The 16,520-nt window shown below is 50.5% G+C and overlaps 2 protein-coding genes across 23 annotated transcripts; both read right to left on the minus strand.

Moving 5' to 3' along the window:
- Nucleotides 1–1,401: 1,401 nt before the first annotated feature.
- Nucleotides 1,402–11,415, minus strand: LOC149919285 (uncharacterized). 8 transcript variants are annotated; one of them, XM_090124555.1, is made up of 7 exons: nt 10,896–11,415; nt 9,174–9,385; nt 7,744–7,923; nt 6,744–6,827; nt 3,689–6,628; nt 3,448–3,541; nt 1,402–2,989 (listed from the first exon to the last, which is right to left on the minus strand). In XM_090124555.1, the coding sequence occupies exons 5-7, from the start codon at nt 4,013–4,015 to the stop codon at nt 2,952–2,954; spliced, it is 459 nt and encodes a 152-aa protein (XP_089980681.1). In that variant the 5' UTR covers nt 4,016–6,628; nt 6,744–6,827; nt 7,744–7,923; nt 9,174–9,385; nt 10,896–11,415; the 3' UTR covers nt 1,402–2,951. The 8 variants fall into 8 exon arrangements, 1 of the variants encoding a protein (XP_089980681.1); XR_016459891.1 differs by having other exon boundaries at nt 1,422–4,825; nt 4,916–6,628; nt 10,896–11,412; XR_016459876.1 differs by having other exon boundaries at nt 1,423–5,035; nt 5,732–6,628; nt 10,896–11,408.
- Nucleotides 11,416–12,093: 678 nt separating this feature from the next.
- Nucleotides 12,094–16,520, minus strand: RNF212B (ring finger protein 212B). 15 transcript variants are annotated; one of them, XM_090122857.1, is made up of 12 exons: nt 16,306–16,520; nt 15,901–15,953; nt 15,587–15,655; nt 15,395–15,510; nt 15,272–15,332; nt 14,616–14,641; nt 14,495–14,541; nt 14,375–14,417; nt 14,224–14,276; nt 13,552–13,811; nt 13,346–13,456; nt 12,094–12,657 (listed from the first exon to the last, which is right to left on the minus strand). In XM_090122857.1, exons 1-12 carry the CDS (start codon nt 16,421–16,423, stop codon nt 12,421–12,423), a joined length of 1,194 nt encoding a protein of 397 aa, XP_089978983.1. In that variant the 5' UTR covers nt 16,424–16,520; the 3' UTR covers nt 12,094–12,420. The 15 variants fall into 15 exon arrangements, with proteins under 15 accessions (XP_089978983.1, XP_089979173.1, XP_031459035.1 ...); XM_031603175.2 differs by having other exon boundaries at nt 12,444–12,657; nt 13,552–13,699; XM_090123094.1 differs by having other exon boundaries at nt 12,444–12,657; nt 13,346–13,483; nt 13,552–13,699.

Consider the following 16,520-nt stretch of genomic DNA (forward strand, 5'->3'; position numbering starts at 1 on the left):
CTAGCTCCACTGCCCCATTTTTCATATCTGCTATAAAAAAATGTTTTTGGTGTTGATATGCTGAGGCTCATTTATGGTACGATTCCAGTTATCAAGTAGATGTGGTACATAAATGCATTTGCATAATTCTCTTCTTGTCTTTGTTTAAGTAGGATTTATTGAGATCATTAACTAAGTCACAGATGTGGATCACAGAGTTGAAATACATGCTCAGTGCCATACCAAATAGAGCTATCTTCAATAAATGGGAAGTCAAGTGGGCCAGGATTTAAACTGTGATCCTATGTAAAACATTGCTACAGCTCATTATTAAGCCTCTGTGATGCTTAAAAAGTGAGTGTTCTTTCTGATGCTCCTGTGTCCCCTGGTTCGTTATGTTAAGAATAATGCAGCACCTTTTAGTTGCTGTGAATGAAGGAAACATTTCCATTAGGTTTTTCATGCAGCTGAGAGGGGATGGTGTGAGGTGTGCACAGAGAGCCAAGAGTGTGGCAGCCTCCTGCAGCTGCTTCTGCCCCACACCCCTCCTGCCTGGCTGTCAAAGGTCTCTGCCCAGGATGGGGACACAACCCCACTTCCTCCTTTGCAACAAAGCTGAGCACATAACCCAGAGAAGCGAGACTTGGCCAGACGACCCTGCTGGAACAAACATTTCTATGCTCTCGCATGTCCCTGCTGATCAGTGGGTCTGACCAGGACTGGTTTCCATCACTTACTCACTAATTTATTGCCCTTAATTGGCCAGGTACACTTAGAGAGGACTCTCCCACAGATTCTTCAGATGCTATTAGCTTTGCTGAATGTAAAAGGGAAGCACTGATCCTAGGTTAATACAAATAACTTCTGAAATCTGCAGAACTAGAAAGGAAACGTAGGAGTTGATAGAGTTGCTAAGATATCCGTCACAAAATAGTACATCTCCAAAGCTTGATTTCTTCTGTTATGCAGTAATACCTTTAGCCTGCACCGGGAATGTATGAGAATGTGAGCACCAACCACAATGATATCCAACTAAGCACCAGTATCAGAGGGTAGCTATGCTGGAGCTTTTCTGCATACAAAGGCCCACTAACACCTAGAAAGGGGCTGTGGATCACAGCATTGTGCCGCAGGTTTTCCTTCATGAAAGGAACTGTGGTCTGTGCAGTATGTAAGCCACATTCCTGGATGAGGCTTTCTCATCCAGAAGCTACGTACAGGGGCTACAACAATCCACAGCCCTTAATGCATGAAGCAAAAGGATATATTCATCAGAATGGCTGACCAAGGTAGAAGTCTCCATCACTTTTTTATAACTTTATGTTCCCAGTTTGCTGCTCTTCAGGTAGGGAAAGAACTGGGAATGTTTTCAATGAATTTCAAGGAAAAGTTAAAAATGTTACTAAATTTTTTGTATTTCTGGTCAAGAACCTTTCAGATGCAGAATGACATAAAAGGAGGAACACTTTACAGGAACATATGATGACACAAACCTGACCAACAAATGCAAGGAAAGGCTGCAACGTGAGCCCAGCCTGGTCAATCACATTAACAACAGATGTGTATGGAATGTGTGCCAATGGTTCAGGCCTGGTTCAGCCTGGCTCTGTGACTAACAGAGTGGAGGGCCCACGGACCCATGTCTTGAGATAGGCCTAAAAACAACACAGTGGCAATGAGGCTTAAGTCCCTTAAACTTTAATGCAAACAGTGAATACCACAAAGTGAGATTTTACAGGTGGTTATGACCAGTACAAAGGGTTGAGCTTGATAATTAATAATTGATTAAAATTTTAAAAAAGGATAATAAATTGATAATTGTTGACAAAAGTATACATAACATACAGTTCCAACAAATTAAAGTTTCGTATTGGTATTTAAATAACTTCTGTGCACGACCCCTCCAGCTGCAATATTAGACATCTGTTTGGTTTTTAGCTGTTGAAATTTAAGCCTGCTAAATATCAGAAATCAGCTAAAGATGCCAGCACTGCTGGAGAAAGATCCTTCTCTTTTGGAACTCTTTTTCCCTGTGTTCTTCAGCTATCTCATCCAATTTCTTCTGAGTTTTCCCACTATTTGCAGTGTTGGTGACAGGTCATGCATCTGCAGCATCCCACAGTTTTGGCACTATTGCCTTTTCATCCAGAGAGTGTGTTTCTTAGTGGTTTGTGAAAACTAAGAAGGCTTTAAAACATCTTTAACAGAGCTTTCATAAAACAGCAGGAATCTGCCCCTGTAAGCAGCAAAGAAGGCCAGCAACAACTGAGGTTATGTTATGAAGTGCAGGTCAATGCTGGAGAACGTTCCCCTCAGTACTGGTGAAGCTGTTTTGCAGAACCACGTCCAGTTCTGGGCTCTGCAGTACAATAGGAGCGGGGAGCTGCCATAGAGAGTCCAATCAAATGACACACAGATGGGGAGGGGTCTCCATTCTCAAGCATTTCCTTCAATGATGAAAGACTCAGGGTGAGCAGGGAAGACTCATGGGGCATCTTATGAGAAACACGCTCAAAATCAACAGTTTCCAATCAGGGCAGGATCTCTGTGAAGGACATTTTATTCATTATTGCAATAGTGGGTGCACACCCCTAATGACCAGGGAGAAATTGCACAACCAGTCAGTGAAATCCATTCTGTTAGACCTGTCAGATCCTGGGTTTGATGCAGGTAAAGCCTCTCCTGGCACTCATTGGTTGAGCATCTCAGGATCACAACCTTCCAACACTGTTACTACCTTATACTTCCACACAATGTCTGCTACCAACACATTGTTTTTAGGTATGTTCTGTACTTTTTATTGCGACAGGAGGACAATATTTTCAACTATCTGCACACTAGCTCTGTCCTGTACCAGACTCTCCCCTACCCTGTATAATTACCTTACCTGGTGCCTGTGCCAATTTTACCTAGGTTGGAAGACTCCGGTCTCAACTTCACTCTGTTCAGCAGCTTTCTGTGTGAAAAACAACTTATCCCATGTTACACACAGAAACACTGGAAATTTTCACTGCAAAAACACAGGATTCAGGATTAGAGTTACACTGGGGGTTAATATGGTTATCTTTACAGCTCCTATGGGGGTTGGGGTCCAGGTCAAGGTTAACATTAAGGCTACATCCCACCCAGTGAGGGCCCCTGCTGCCATTCACTTTGATGCTCTGAGCCCCAGAAAAAGGCCCAGGGCACAAAGTGAAGCAATGCAACCCCACCAGATAACTCTCTTGTGGAGCAGCAGCGCTTGGGGATTTGATATTCACAAAGGAAGGGCAATACCTAAGAGACAAAGAAGAAGGGAGTGGGAATAACAGGGAAAAGCAAGGCAAAAACCTGCGGAGAACCAGGGAAAGAGGGGAGGAAAAGGACACGCAGTCAGGAAGGTCCTAAAGCACCGTAAGGAGCTCTGGGAGCACCGCAATGTGCCGCGCTGTGAAATGGGAAAGATTTGCATCTATACGAGGTCTTTACCTGTATGGGCAGTCACCAAAGTTGGGCTACGGGACATTCCTGGACATGAAGCTTTCCCCTGCCGAGCAGCACCAGAAGCCATCCGGTCAAGAATCTGCAGATGATCGGGGGGTGCTGCCTTTCCCCTCCCAGCCTGGCACGGTGCGTTTTCCTGCTCGTTTCCCGCTCTCTTGCGGTGCACGGGAGCAATACAGGCATGCGCCGAGCAACACAGACGAACCGTGCGCGCGTGGCTGCTTACCTGCAGCGCGTGGTGACGTGCCCGCAGCCGTGAGGCTGCCCCAGCCAGCCCCGCGACGGCGAATCGCCGAGCTGCTCGCGTTCCACTGCCGCTGAGAGCGCTTTTAAATGGCTGGGGAACGGTGCAGGGCGGGGGCTCGTGGGGAATGCCCATCAGTTCACCGCGGCGACGAGCTAATTGGACGCTTGTCCAAATATCCGTGCCCACAGTGCGTCTTCGAGCGCACGCATGTGGCCGACCGGAAGGCTTCTCACAATAAAGATTGGCGGACTCTTTGCGCAGAGCGGTCAAAACTCCGATACGCCACTTCCGCATCTGGGCGTGCATGCGTCGTGCTGCCTGCGGCACCAAACACACACGGGCGCAGTTCCGCCGATTGACCACGCGGGGGCAGCAGAGACTGCGGAAACAAATTCTCCGCAATTTCCCAAATTGGCCACGAGGGGCAGGAAAGACCGCGGAATCAACTGCTCCTGCGGATTGCTGCTGAGCCGCAGCGCAGCCCCAGCGATCCGTTCCATTTCTTTTGATGGCAGAAGAAAAACAGAAGAGGAAGAGGAGGGGAGGGGGAAAAAGGAGACGACGAAGAAAACCAAGGAAAACTTCGACAAACCCACCAAACCTGTGCTTATGATTTGTGTGGAAATAAATAAATAAATAACCAGCAAACTGATGTTGTCATGCTTTTTTTTTTTTTTTTTTTTCAGCCAGTGTCTGAGGTGATGGAAAAAACTGGTATCAATCAGACAGATGTGTGCAGCGAAGCCAAAGATGGCTTGGAACGATTAACACAGCAACACAAGACAGTCAAGCAACTCTTAGAAGAACCATAGCAGGAACAGCTTCTGTACCTGGCCTCGCCATGCTGATATCCCATCCGGGTCGCTCAAGGCTTGTCAATATCCACTGAATTGGTTTTGATATTGAGCAATTTGCTCTGAGTTCTTCCATTCACAACCAATGCCAAGATCTGCTGCAGGGCGTTCTGACCACAGCCACCATGGCTGAATCATTCTAATAACAGTAAGATTCCCAGGCACAGCTTCAAGGATTTGATCTATTTTTAACCCAAGGGAAGAATTAATATGAAGCGTGAGGTATGCATAAGTCATCACGAGGCATGCTTCTCAGCATCACCTTTGGGAAACAGATAATGGATTTGTCATAAAAGTCACAGCACAGCAATCACATACAACCCTATCTAAGAATAATATGAGAACACTTCACCAGGAGGCAAGGAACTTTATGACCTCCATCTGGGAAATCCATCACCGTTTGCCTGCAGACTCCTCTCTGGCAACTGTTCTAGATCCAGCTGTACATTCCATTCAAGAGCACAACTCAAAACTACAATGGAAACAAAGGGAGTTTTATGCAGGTAAAAGAAAAAGAACAGTATGTTCCCTTCAGTATTTAAAATAAGCAAGAAAGCAATCAATGACAGAAGCCATTCCTAGAATACCACTATGGGAAGCATAGCAGCAGAGAAGAAAGCATCCACATTTCTCTGAACCACTGCTCCAAGGAAAAAAAGAAGAAAAAAGGAAATTTTGTGTAGACGTGACCTGTTTGAAGGCATACACCATCCTCACACTTTGAAAAAAATAAAATGCGTAGAGTAATCTCCTCCAACAATACGTATGTTTGATCTAGGCAGCAAGTATATGATATAGTGCAGCTATGTATCAAAAAGGACTGAAGCCATAAGCACCAAGCTCAGCTCCAGCCAAAGCAACCAGACGTGCCTATGGACAGGCAGTATCCTTAAGGAGGACAGCTGGTAAAAATGTCAAACAAAGCACCTGATTCTCAGCCTTCTCATTCCTTTTTGAACATTCAGAGCCCTCTGTGCCAGCTCCACCGCTGGCCTGTAAAGCCCAAGCTCACAGTCTGCTGGTACTCCTTGTAAGCAAAGAATTGAGACTGGACTGAATTCTAGGAAGGCATTGCATCAGATCAAAACTAGTGCCTCCCTGAGTGACAAAGTACGGGGCTAAAGAAAAATGGCTTAATTCCTAAAGAACAAAGTTAATCCCTGCATACCCGAAGGAAGCAGAACAGATGCCAACAGACAGACAGCTTTTTTTCCTCTATTCGCTCAAAGCTTTCAAACCTCCCTTTTGCTTCTTGCTCTCCTTAGAAAGCTTTTTGCTGTGAGAAACGACATCCTGCAAAGAACAGAGAGGGACAGAGGGACAGATCCCACGGTTATATATTCCAAAACAAACAACACTGGAAACACTTGCAGCTGAGAGGTCACTTTCCTGCATGTGGAAAAGTCAGAAGCGAGGTACGTCTGGGGCTGATGAAGGGAAATCTCATTTGTTAGAGCAGTGAGTTCTCCATCCTGTCCCTGAATTCCTGAGTTTGCTGAGAACCCAGGACAAATTGCTGTGAGCAGGGATTACTATCAGAGCTGGCAGCATCCTGAAGATGCTTGAGAACGCCTTTCTTTCTAAACTGGGCTTCAAGCTTCAAGTTTTTCCTATTTTGCTGCCTCACTCTGTGGTTCTGTTTCTCAGCAGCAGAAATACTATCAGGAATCGAGTTTCCCTTCAGACTCAGCAGCTGTCTGCTCTTGGCACCACTTTACCAACATCATCCCAACTGACCTCCATAACTGCCCCGATGTTATACATCACGCTAGAAGTATTTATTGCAAACACAGACTCAACGCACACTGGTGTTATTCTTTCAGCAGTACTCACTGAGGGTTTTGTCTTCTCATGCTTCGTTTGCTCTGATAAAGGCTTGAATGTTTACAATGTCATTTCTCCAGGATTGAAGAACAGCAGCAAAAACAGCCACTTCAGCTCGTTTAGGGAGGAGTAAGAAGTCAGATACTGAATTTATTGAACAGCCTCTTACGTGGCCTCTGAAGCACTGCAAGTGATCTCTGTAACACCTTCTGGTTTGATACAGCCTGGTTACTGATTGAATCTGTAGGAAATAAACCAGAAATAGGTCAGACAAAAGACTTTTCCATAGATCTTGCTACTCAAAATGTTTACCAAAAAAAAAAAAACCAACAAAATCCCCATGGAGCCTTTACTACCTTCACTCCATGGTCCTTGTGTGCTCATAGGTAACACAGATAGATTTGATATGCCTTCCTCTGCTTATAGCCGTGGCACTGGGACTGAAAACAGAAGACAAAACCTTACTTTACTTTTCAAATCAGAGAAGTAATTACAATTCTAATTCACTGATTACCTTTTGCAGTTGTGCAGGTCTATCAGACTCAGCTGCAGCTTCTCATCTGCCCTTCTCTGGTCCTGCTGCAGCTGGAGAGAGCACACGAGGGTCTGGGCTATGCAGACCCTCCCTAGCCAGCTGCAGCAGTGCCTCCTGCCAGCACTCCCTTTCCCCACACCATTCCCACTGCTGAGGTTGAAGCCCTGTGGGGCAGAGGAGGAGAGAGCTGCAAGCAGGGGGAAAGCAGGGTGCTGGAACTCCTCTGACCCGCTGCCAAATGTCTTCTTTAGCATTTTGGGGGTGGGCAGAGGATGGTGGGAGCACCCTCAGGGCTCTGTGTGGGACGGAAGGAAACAAAGATGCAGCTGCAGGCAGTGGGCTCTGGGCTGGAGCAGTGCAGCCAGGCATGGCACAGCTCACAATTTGGGCACATGGAGGAAGCCTGTCCAGTTGAGGGCTGCAGGGCTGTCCTTACCAAGGATCCTACAGCATCTGCTCAAGCTCTTCCCACTGCAGGAGCTCAGAAGTGACAACAACCCTGACCCAAACAAGGCATGGCAATACACACACAGATACACCTGTTACAGAATGTGGCACTCTGTAGTCCTCCCAAAGCTTGTTACTGCTTTTCAGGCTGTTCTGCAGGTATCCTGTCCTTTCCCTCTTCCTTCCCCCTCTGCCTTGCCCTCTTCCCTCCCTCCATGCTTCCTCCCTGCATCAGCCCAGTGTTCTGCTGCTAATGTCACCTGACAACAATACAGAACACCTTTCCAACACACCGAGTCAGACTGCATACCACCACTGATCTGAAAAAAAAGTAAAAAAAAAGAATATATTACATATTAATAACAAACTCCTACCTGCTTGAAGACCAATGGCAGCTTCTCATCTTGGAGTAATTCCTGAGCACAGCCTGGACTCCTGGGTTCAGCATCAGCTGTGGCTCTGGGATATTGGATCTGAGTCTTCAACTTCCACCTCAAGATGTAAAGTAATTCAGGACTCCGAAAAGCATCTGACTGTTCCTTTCAAAATAAAATCTATTAGGAGAAAATACAAAAATAAAGGTGATGAACATCAAACAACAATTCTGGATAAAAATATGCTGCAAATTGGAGGCCAGCTTTAGGGTGCCCAGCACCTCCCTTCTCACTGTGCAAATTCACTCATTTCCTTTAACTCAAAGGCATCTGTGGTGTTTGCTGTGTTTAGAGGGCATTGCTCTGAGAGTGCCAACCTCAGAACAACACTGTGTCCACCCAGGAAGCTCTTGTGAGCAATCTTTGTGGAGGGAGCAACCTGAGGCTTCCCCCTGTATGTGTCAGGGTCATGAGGACCCAGGAATGGAATACAGAATCAGAGAGTCACTTAGGTTGGAAATGACCTTAAAGATCACTGAGTCCAACCATGGATCCCAGATGCCAAAGGCTGCAATGTGAACATCGAGGCTTTCTTTCTCACCAGAAGCACAACAGGGCAGCCCTGCAGCTTCTCCTGCCCAGAGCACTCCCAGCAAAGCATAAAGAAAGGACATTGCTCCAAGCAGTGTGAAGAACCGCCGTGCAACTGAGTGCAACATCAAACACAGCCAAAAGCATAGAAATTACTGTGTTTGCCACTCTCCCTTATGGCTGAGGGAACACAAAGCAGTCTTCCAAGTCTGGGTAGGCTTTTTGTCAGTGTGTTGTATCAAATGAATGTAATCTCAGCATTTTAATCCAATGAATGATACTCCCTACAGCAGTGATGCCTCTCCTGTTTGGCCACAACCTGTGATGTCTTCTGTCAATGGCACTTAATGAGTCTGAATGAATCACAGACACTAAAAGAACTGTGAAAAAATGCCTCCTCCCTTTATTCACTTCTGTACTTTCAGTTTTGTGCTTAACTTTTATGAGCTTCTCTGTCCAAAGTATTTTTTTATAGAGCTCTGAATGGAACTTATGTGTGTCACACAAAAATGGAGGTGCTGGCAGCACTCCAATGCAAATGTCAATGAAACTTGGTGAAACATAACTTCATGAAATGCAGAATGAGCGGAGCTGACACTGTGACTGCAATGGGTTTACAGGGGTAACATCTAGGTAAAATCACTGCAGCACTTCACAACTTCATTCTGACACCAAATTGAAGGAGAGAAGCTGAGAAACTTAACAACAAAGCTTTGTCACCATTCAGGCAGGGGCTCTTCGTTAACTGTGAAGCACTGTGGATATTTCCACCATAAGCACTTCAAAGATGGCATGATTCAGAACTCATTATATTTCCAGGGATAGTACATATCAATTACCTGTGAGGTAATTAAGATATACATGCCTATCTTAGGCAGTGATTTATGAGGTTTCCAGTCTTCTATTCCATGATCTCTTCTACTGCTCAGTGTCCTTTCAGCACCACGACAGCCCCATTGACAGCCTTTGACTTCATCCAGGACTCTTCTTCACTCATCCTAAAGGTGAACTTCCTTCACTGACACACACTTGGTAGAAGAATGCCAATTACCTGTAATTTATAGATACCAAAATCAGAACATTTGCTTACTCAGCACTCAGCCATTATTTCTGCACATCTGTTCGTCCTTGGATAGAGATCAGTTTGGCCATCTGTCTTTTGAAAATCTCATGAGGTTCAATAAGGCCAAGTACAGGGTGCTGCATTGGGTCAAAGCAATCCCAGTACTGATACAGACGGGGGGAAGATCTCCTTCAGAGCTGCCCTTCAGAGAACAACTTGGGGGTCCCGGTGGACGAGAAGCTGGACATGAGTCAGCAGTGTGCACTTGCAGCCCGGAAGGTCAACTGTGTTCTGGGCTGCATTAAAAAATGCAGCCCAGAAGTGTGTGGCCAGCAGGGACAGGAGGTGATTGTTCCCCTCTACTCGGCTCTTGTGAGGCCCCATCTGCAGCACCGCATCCAGGCCTGGGGCCCCCAGCACAGGAAGGACATGGAGCTCTTGGAGCAGGTACAGAGGAGGGCACTGAGATGGTCAGAGGGCTGGAGCAGCTCTCATGTGAGGAAAGGTTGAGGGAACTGGGATTGTTTGGCTTGGAGAAGAAAAGGCTGTGGGGAGACCACATTGTGGCCTTCCAGTGCTTGAAGGGAGCGTATAAACAGGAGGGGGAACGGCTGTTTGTGAGGGTGGATGGTGATGGGACAAGGAGGAATGGCTTTAAAGTGAGACAGGAGGTTTAGGCTGGATATGAGGAGGAAGTTTTTCAGCCAGAGGGTGGTGAGGCACTGGAACAGGTTGCCCAAGGAGGCTGTGGATGCCCCATCCCTGCAGGCATTCAAGGCCAGGCTGGATGTGGCTCTGGGCAGCCTGGGCTGCTGGTTGGCGACCTGCACACAGCAGGGGGTTGGAACCAGATGAGCACTGTGAGCCTTTGCAAATCAGGCCATTTCGTGATTCTGTGATATTAATGCCATATAGCAGGGCATGCTATAGCAAGAGCACACAGAGCAGCACCTCCACACTGCCTGCTGCAGTAACAGCTCAGCTTTGTGTGGCAGTTGCAGGTTCTTCTGGGACTCCTTTTGATGCCGGCTGAGCTGTTTGTGCCATTTCATTATTGTTTCATTTGCTGAACATCTCTCGTTAGAGCAGAGCAGCTTTGCAGTCTGCAGTGCCACATCCAGAACCTCACAACACCTAAAAGCTGTTACAGCAAGAAATAATCACATAATGCAACAATTCAACAGCGCTACTTCTAAAATGTGCTACTACAACGTATCGTGTATTTACTTCTTCAAATCAACGCCCTGGGCCGTAACTGCAGCGCAGCACAGCCTGACCGCGCTCCGCCCTCCATCGCCCCGTTCTGCTCTCCTTCCATTCCGCGCCCGTTGCCACTCGGCACGAGACGCTCCCGCCTCCATTAGCTCCCGGCACCACGTGACCCGGCACCACACTCCGGGTGAGAGAAACGCGGGAATGCAAAACTGCGCTGCGGAGCAGAGTGAGGAACGGCAGCGCGTGCTCGTAGCCGTGCCCCACAGTACGGTTACAGACATACGCGTGATGACTGTTCTCATGCCTTTTCCGCTCTCCCTCGCCGCGCAGCACCGGACAGTGCGTCCCTCACTGCAGGGCAGTGCATTCCCTGCCCGTTTCACTGCGACGCTGCACGGACCGGAATGCGGCTACTTCCGCGTTTGTGCGCGCATGCGTTGTACTCCAGGAAGAACCTTTTACCATAGAGACTGGCTGCAACGATAAAGAAACGTCATTTCTGCGTTTCTCTCGCGCTCGCGTTGCTGCCTAGCGGACGGGTGACCATAGAGCTTGGAGGACTGACGACTGGAGCATGCGCAGTAGCGATTGGACTAGTCACCATAAAGCCGGAGGAAGGCGCGGCGCTGCGGTGTTCCATGCAGGTCGGCTCAGCGGTGCTGGGCGCGCAGGGGCAGAACCGGGTCGTTTCTGGGGTTCGCTTGGGCACGCGAGTCCGGGACGGAGACGAGAGCGCGCCGGAACAGATGGAGCTCCGGGAGCGGGAAGGCGGTGGACGCTGCTCGTCTGAGCTGCGGGGCTCGGTGCGGGAGCTGCGGGCAGATAGCGCTGCGTTTTTAAGGGATGCGTGGAGCGGCCGCTGCTCGCTGGCATTCGTTCTCTTAGAGCTGAGTGCATGTGCCAACCAGTATTGTGTTGATTCTGTCCTCGGGGCGTTTTCTCAGGGAGGATCTGCGGGGCAGCTGCTGCTTTACAGAAGGGTTGCAGCTGTTTTTGGATTTGCTCGGCTGCTGAGTGAGGATTTGGGAGTTTGTAGCGATTAAAGCTTTCTGTAGGCAACCAAATACACCGCAGAGCTCCCCGTGTCCCTTAGAGCCTCCCAGCATCACCCAGAGCATCCTCGTTGAGCTTCCTGGGGCAGTTGCCTTCCAGCCACTCAGACACCACCAAAGCAATCTGCTCCTCTGCTCCAGGCCCCACTGAGCCTTCCTGAGAGGCTTCCAAGGGCTCCCTGTAGACTACAACACTGGTGGAACCGAGTGCCCTCTGACCTGAAGGTCATTCAGAGCCCCGCAGTGAGCTCGACACGTCCCGGAGCTATTGGAGCACCTGGCCACTCAGCGCCATTCTCACCTCCCCCAGCTCCAACAGCACACATGCTGGGGCAGAGCCATCCATAGCTGTGCACTCACATCCCACCCTCCACTATCAGGAGCTGCACCCAACCACACGTCCCACCTCCAACAAAGACAGACATCAGCTGTAACGAATCAGGAAACTTTATACACTTGGCAGGGAGAGAGGTGTCCCAATCCACAGCTACAGCCCTCAGTTCAAGGGCAGCTGCCACCTTCCTGGCCATAGAGGTGCTTTTGCACCCCAAGAAAGCAGCACCATGGCCCTGCTCACTAAGGACCTATAGCTTGCAGCCCTCAGGTGTGGTGGCCTCCAGCTTTTATCACCACCCTCCCCAACTGTGGTAGCCCCCATAACTCACCCCACAACTGCTGTTGTCTCTATCTTAACCTCACTCTGCAACCACGTAGACTTCAATCTTAAGAAAAAAGTCCCTTCACCCCAAAACCATCTTAACTAAGGGGACTCCTTCCAAAACGCCCCCAATTCAGACTGCAGTAGCCCCTCCACGACCAAGAATAATCTCTGGAGCAGCTCCTCACCCCTCCATCCCCGAAGAGCCTCAGGCTGGACTTGCTGTGATCCACAGAGCTCCTGCAGCTCAGCCACACTGTTGGATGAGATGTGCAGCCAGCTGCCCCACATTGCACAGCACCATGGCAGCCCAAGGAGGCATCACATTGTGTTTCCTGGAAGACGGCACAGCAGAGCAGGCCTCAGGCAGCCTCCACTGGGAGCCCCCAGCTGCGGCCTCAGCCCAGGGTGCTGCAGGTGGAGCCCAAGCCCACCACAAGAGCTCAGCCAGCCACGTGGGTTCCCTCACTGCCTGCATAGTAGAGCCCTGCAGGGACAAACAGGTTTGCAGAGTGGTGGCCACCAGCCGTATGTGGCCACCATTATGGGCAGGTGGTCATGATCCCACCACCATGATAACACACCATGGTCAAACTGCAGGGGTCTGGTGCTGGACACCCAGCACAGGGCTGAGGGGATGTGGTGGGTAAGGGTCAGCTCCATGGGGGTCCCTATATGGCCTTGAGTGTACCATGACACCTCTACGTGTGCTTAGGGTCCTTCCATGGGTGTCTCTCTTCAAGTAGAAATCAGCCTTCTGGAAGCTTTCATGTAGCTGTGGGTTCCCACCATGAGTCCTACACCTAGCCTTAGGTTCCCACCGTAGGACCAAAGGATCCCCATGAGCAAAAGCTGCTCAGCAGAAGCTTCTATAGGGCCATGGGGTTCCCACCAGGGAGTCCTTTCACACAGGGCACAGCTCCTATAGGAGTTTCCATTGGGCCTTGGCATCCCCAGCATTAGGTTTTTGGGCTTGCCACAGCCAGGCTCTGCCTCCACAAAGTTCCCTGGCTTCAAGCATACCTTGACCTGCACGGTGATATTAAGCAGGAGGTGGAAGCCAGGCCTGGAGGGGTGCGGTGCACCATGGGGGAGCAGCGAATCCCTCTGGCAGCCCCAAAATATCCCATAAAACTACAAAGAGTAGGAAGACGACAGGAACTGGTGGGGTCTTGGCAGGGAGGCAGAGGATCAAGGAAAGGCATCTGCTTCCAAGATGGCCACTCTACCTCCAAAATGGCAGCGATGATCCCACATTGCTGGACAATGCAGGGGTTCCACCAGCACTCCAGAGGGCACTTCCTTGAGCTGCACAAGGCAGTGAGGCAGTACGAGCTTGGTCGAGGCCATGACATGGTGGGCTCAGCCACGGGGGGGCTGCAGGCCGGCAGAGAGAAAGTGCTGGGGCTCACCGGGCAGGACGGTGACCGGCAGCGGCGGAGTGGTGAAAGGACCCCACAGCGGAGTATGGGAAGCCAGCAGGGAGGCCCTGGGCAGATGGGGGCATTAGTGGGCACAGGGACATCCTGGGTGCCTAGAAAGCACATCTCCAACCCCACCTTGCACCACTCACCTGTGGGCCAGACTGGGGGTGAAGCCTGGAGATGGGGCTGTGGGGGAGAGGGGTGGGGTCAGAGGAGAGGGACAAGGCTGGAAATGGAATCAAGAGAGTGGTGGGGAAACCAAGGGCCGTGGCTGGGGAGTGGTTGTAGTGGTCAGGGATGTGAAGGAGAGGGGCTTTGGGCAGGGGGCATGGCTACAGGCACAGGAATAGAAGGGTTGGGCTGTAGGAATGCAGAGATGGGGATGTAGTGTGCAGCCAAAAGGAATGTGGTTTGGGAGCCTGGTGGTGGGCACAGCTGGGAGAGGAGGCGGCACGTGCAGCAGGTTTGGGGGCTCACCCAGCCACGTCGGGGTGCTGCTGGCCGAGGGGAACTCCAGTGAGGCCAAGCGGCTGTATTATGGAGGGGGAGCACGTTTGAGGGGAAAAGACACAAATCTGAGGGTGTCCTCCCGTTTCTGCAATAGGGCAATCTGGGGAGCTCTGCTCACCTCACCACCTGCCCACTGAGCTGCTGCCGAGGCTGTGGGGTGACTAGAGCAGACAGAGACCTTTTAATAAAGTTCCTCTTGAAATTGGGGGGAAACAGGTAAAATTAGGGGGGGCTCTACCTGTCGTTGCTGGGGAAGTAATGCCAATGGGCCGAGGAGTGCTGCTCCTGCATGGAGAAATGTGGGGTGCTGATCGTTGGACCCTATCCCTTTTCCCAAAATTACAATGCTAGGGGCTCACCTGCTCGACCGCCAGGTAGGGGAGACCTGTGGGAAGAAAAGGAGTTAAATTAGGGAAAATTGGAGTAAAATGGGGAGAAGTACTGGGGAGAGGGGGCAGAAATGAAGGGTTAATTTGGTAAAAGAGGGTGTTAAATGGGGAAAAATGGGTAGAATGGGTAAAGGGGGGCTTAAATCTATATCTGTCTAAAGGGGGCTATAAGGATGGGGACAGATTCTTTAGCAGGACCTGTTGCAATAAGACAAGAGGAAATGGTTTCAAACTAAAAGAGGAGAGATTTAGATTGGATATAAGGAGGAAGTTTTTTTACAATAAAGGTGGTGAGACACTGCACAGGTCGCCCAGAAAGGCAGTGGTACCCCATCACTGCAGACACCCATGGGCAGGGGATGGGGCTCTGAGCTATGGGTGTCCCTGCTCAGTGCAGGGTGAGGGACCAGGTGACCTTTGAAGGGCCCTTCCAGACCAAAAGATTCTATGATTCTAAACAAAGAAAAATAGGGAGCTAAATAAGGAAAAATGGAAGGCTAAAATGAGAGAGGTTAAATGAGGAAAAAATTAAGAGTTAATTATAGAAAAAATGGAGGTTAAGTGAGGAAAAAAGCCAGCTTAAGTTATGGGAAATGGTGAGCATCAAACAAAGAAAAAAAGGTGACCTCAGCCTCCCGCAGGTGCCTCCGCAGCTCTCCGTTCTCCCTCCGCAGCGCCTCTGCTTCCCTGTGGGAAGTCTGAGTGAGGCTGGGTTTGGGCACAGGGCATCCCCAGGCAGCAGCACTCACCTCTGCTTGGAGTCCAATGCCCGTCGGGTGTCACGCAGAGCCGCCTCAGCCCGGCGCGCTGTGTCACGGTGGGAGGCAAGCAGCAGGTCCACCTGTGCCTGCTGGAAGCGCCAGGCCTAAGGGGAGAAACTTGGGGTTCATTGTGCTTTGGGGGTGTCTACAGATGATGGGGAGCCCCCTGGGTGTGCTCACCTGGGAGATGTGTGCCAAGCGCTGCCGGGCAATGGCGGCGGGGCTCTTTAGGAAGAGCGTCTCCTCCAGCTGTAAGTGGGGGAAGTAGGGGGAGAAGGATGACATGGCCAGGTGCCTTCAAAGTGGCAGCCCAGTGAGGTACAAAATGGCAGCCTCTGGTTGTAGGCGGAAGGGTGTGACAAAATGGCAGCCTGCAGATGTGCGTAAGTGAAGAGGGAGGTGCAAAAGGGTGTCCTATGAGTGTGCGGAGAAGGGAACTGAAACGGACCCTTCCAGGTGTGCTGGGACCAAATGACGGTCCTGGGGGCACTCACCTGCTCGGGGATGGGGAAGCGGCGGCACGCAGCAGCACAGATGGGGCACGGCCCTGTGGTGTGGGGAGGAGGTTGAAGGCCCACACGTGATGGCAGGTAGGGCCCAACCCTCACCTCCCCCAGAACAGCCCAGCCTGCAGCCATCGGGGCAGGACGGAACTGTGGTTATTTGGGGGGCTAAAAGAGGTGGGCCTCTCCATGCCTCCATTCTGTGTGGGCTGGAGATTCGGGTGGGCGTTTTGTGAGGGTAAAAGTTCCCCAACTGTGGGGAAGGAATACGGAGTCCTTCATCGCCACCGCTGTGTGGGGCTGAGGCCCGGGGGGGCCTTTGCTGTCATTCTATGGGTCAGGACTTGGAATCTCCTTTCTGCTCCGTTCTGTGAGGGGCTCTGCGGGGATCCCTACCTGCACCCAGGCAGGCCTCGCACAGGACGTGCCCGCAGCTGGTGACGGAGAAGCGGGCGCCTTCCTGGCGGTAGCAGCGATTGCAGTGGAACCAATCCCCGGCGGGGGGGGCCGCCATGGGGGGGGGCGGAGCTCCGGGAAGGGCGGGAAGAGCCTGAGGGAAACCGTTAAAAGGGCGGGAAAAACGGGAGCGGCCGTTACGGGCGCGGGAAGCG

The sequence above is a fragment of the Phasianus colchicus genome, chromosome 1, assembly GCF_987193195.1.
Source record: "Phasianus colchicus chromosome 1, bPhaCol1.hap1.1, whole genome shotgun sequence".
Lineage (NCBI taxonomy): Eukaryota > Metazoa > Chordata > Aves > Galliformes > Phasianidae > Phasianus > Phasianus colchicus.

Excerpts from the sequence above, each read along its gene's own strand:
- LOC149919285 (XM_090124555.1), bottom strand. The coding sequence starts at position 4,015 with ATGCACGCCCAGATGCGGAAGTGGCGTATCGGAGTTTTGACCGCTCTG. Across the intron at positions 3,542-3,688 it reads CACGTCACCACGCGCTGCAG|ATTCTTGACCGGATGGCTTC; the intron begins GTAAGCAGCCAC and ends GATCATCTGCAG. Across the intron at positions 2,990-3,447 it reads TTTGGTGACTGCCCATACAG|TGAAAATTTCCAGTGTTTCT; the intron begins GTAAAGACCTCG and ends GTGTTTTTGCAG.
- RNF212B (XM_090122721.1), bottom strand. The coding sequence starts at position 16,423 with ATGGCGGCCCCCCCCGCCGGGGATTGGTTCCACTGCAATCGCTGCTAC. Across the intron at positions 15,954-16,305 it reads CGAGGCCTGCCTGGGTGCAG|GGCCGTGCCCCATCTGTGCT; the intron begins GTAGGGATCCCC and ends CCCACACCACAG. Across the intron at positions 13,457-13,551 it reads TCATCGCTGCCATTTTGGAG|TTTTATGGGATATTTTGGGG; the intron begins GTAGAGTGGCCA and ends TACTCTTTGTAG.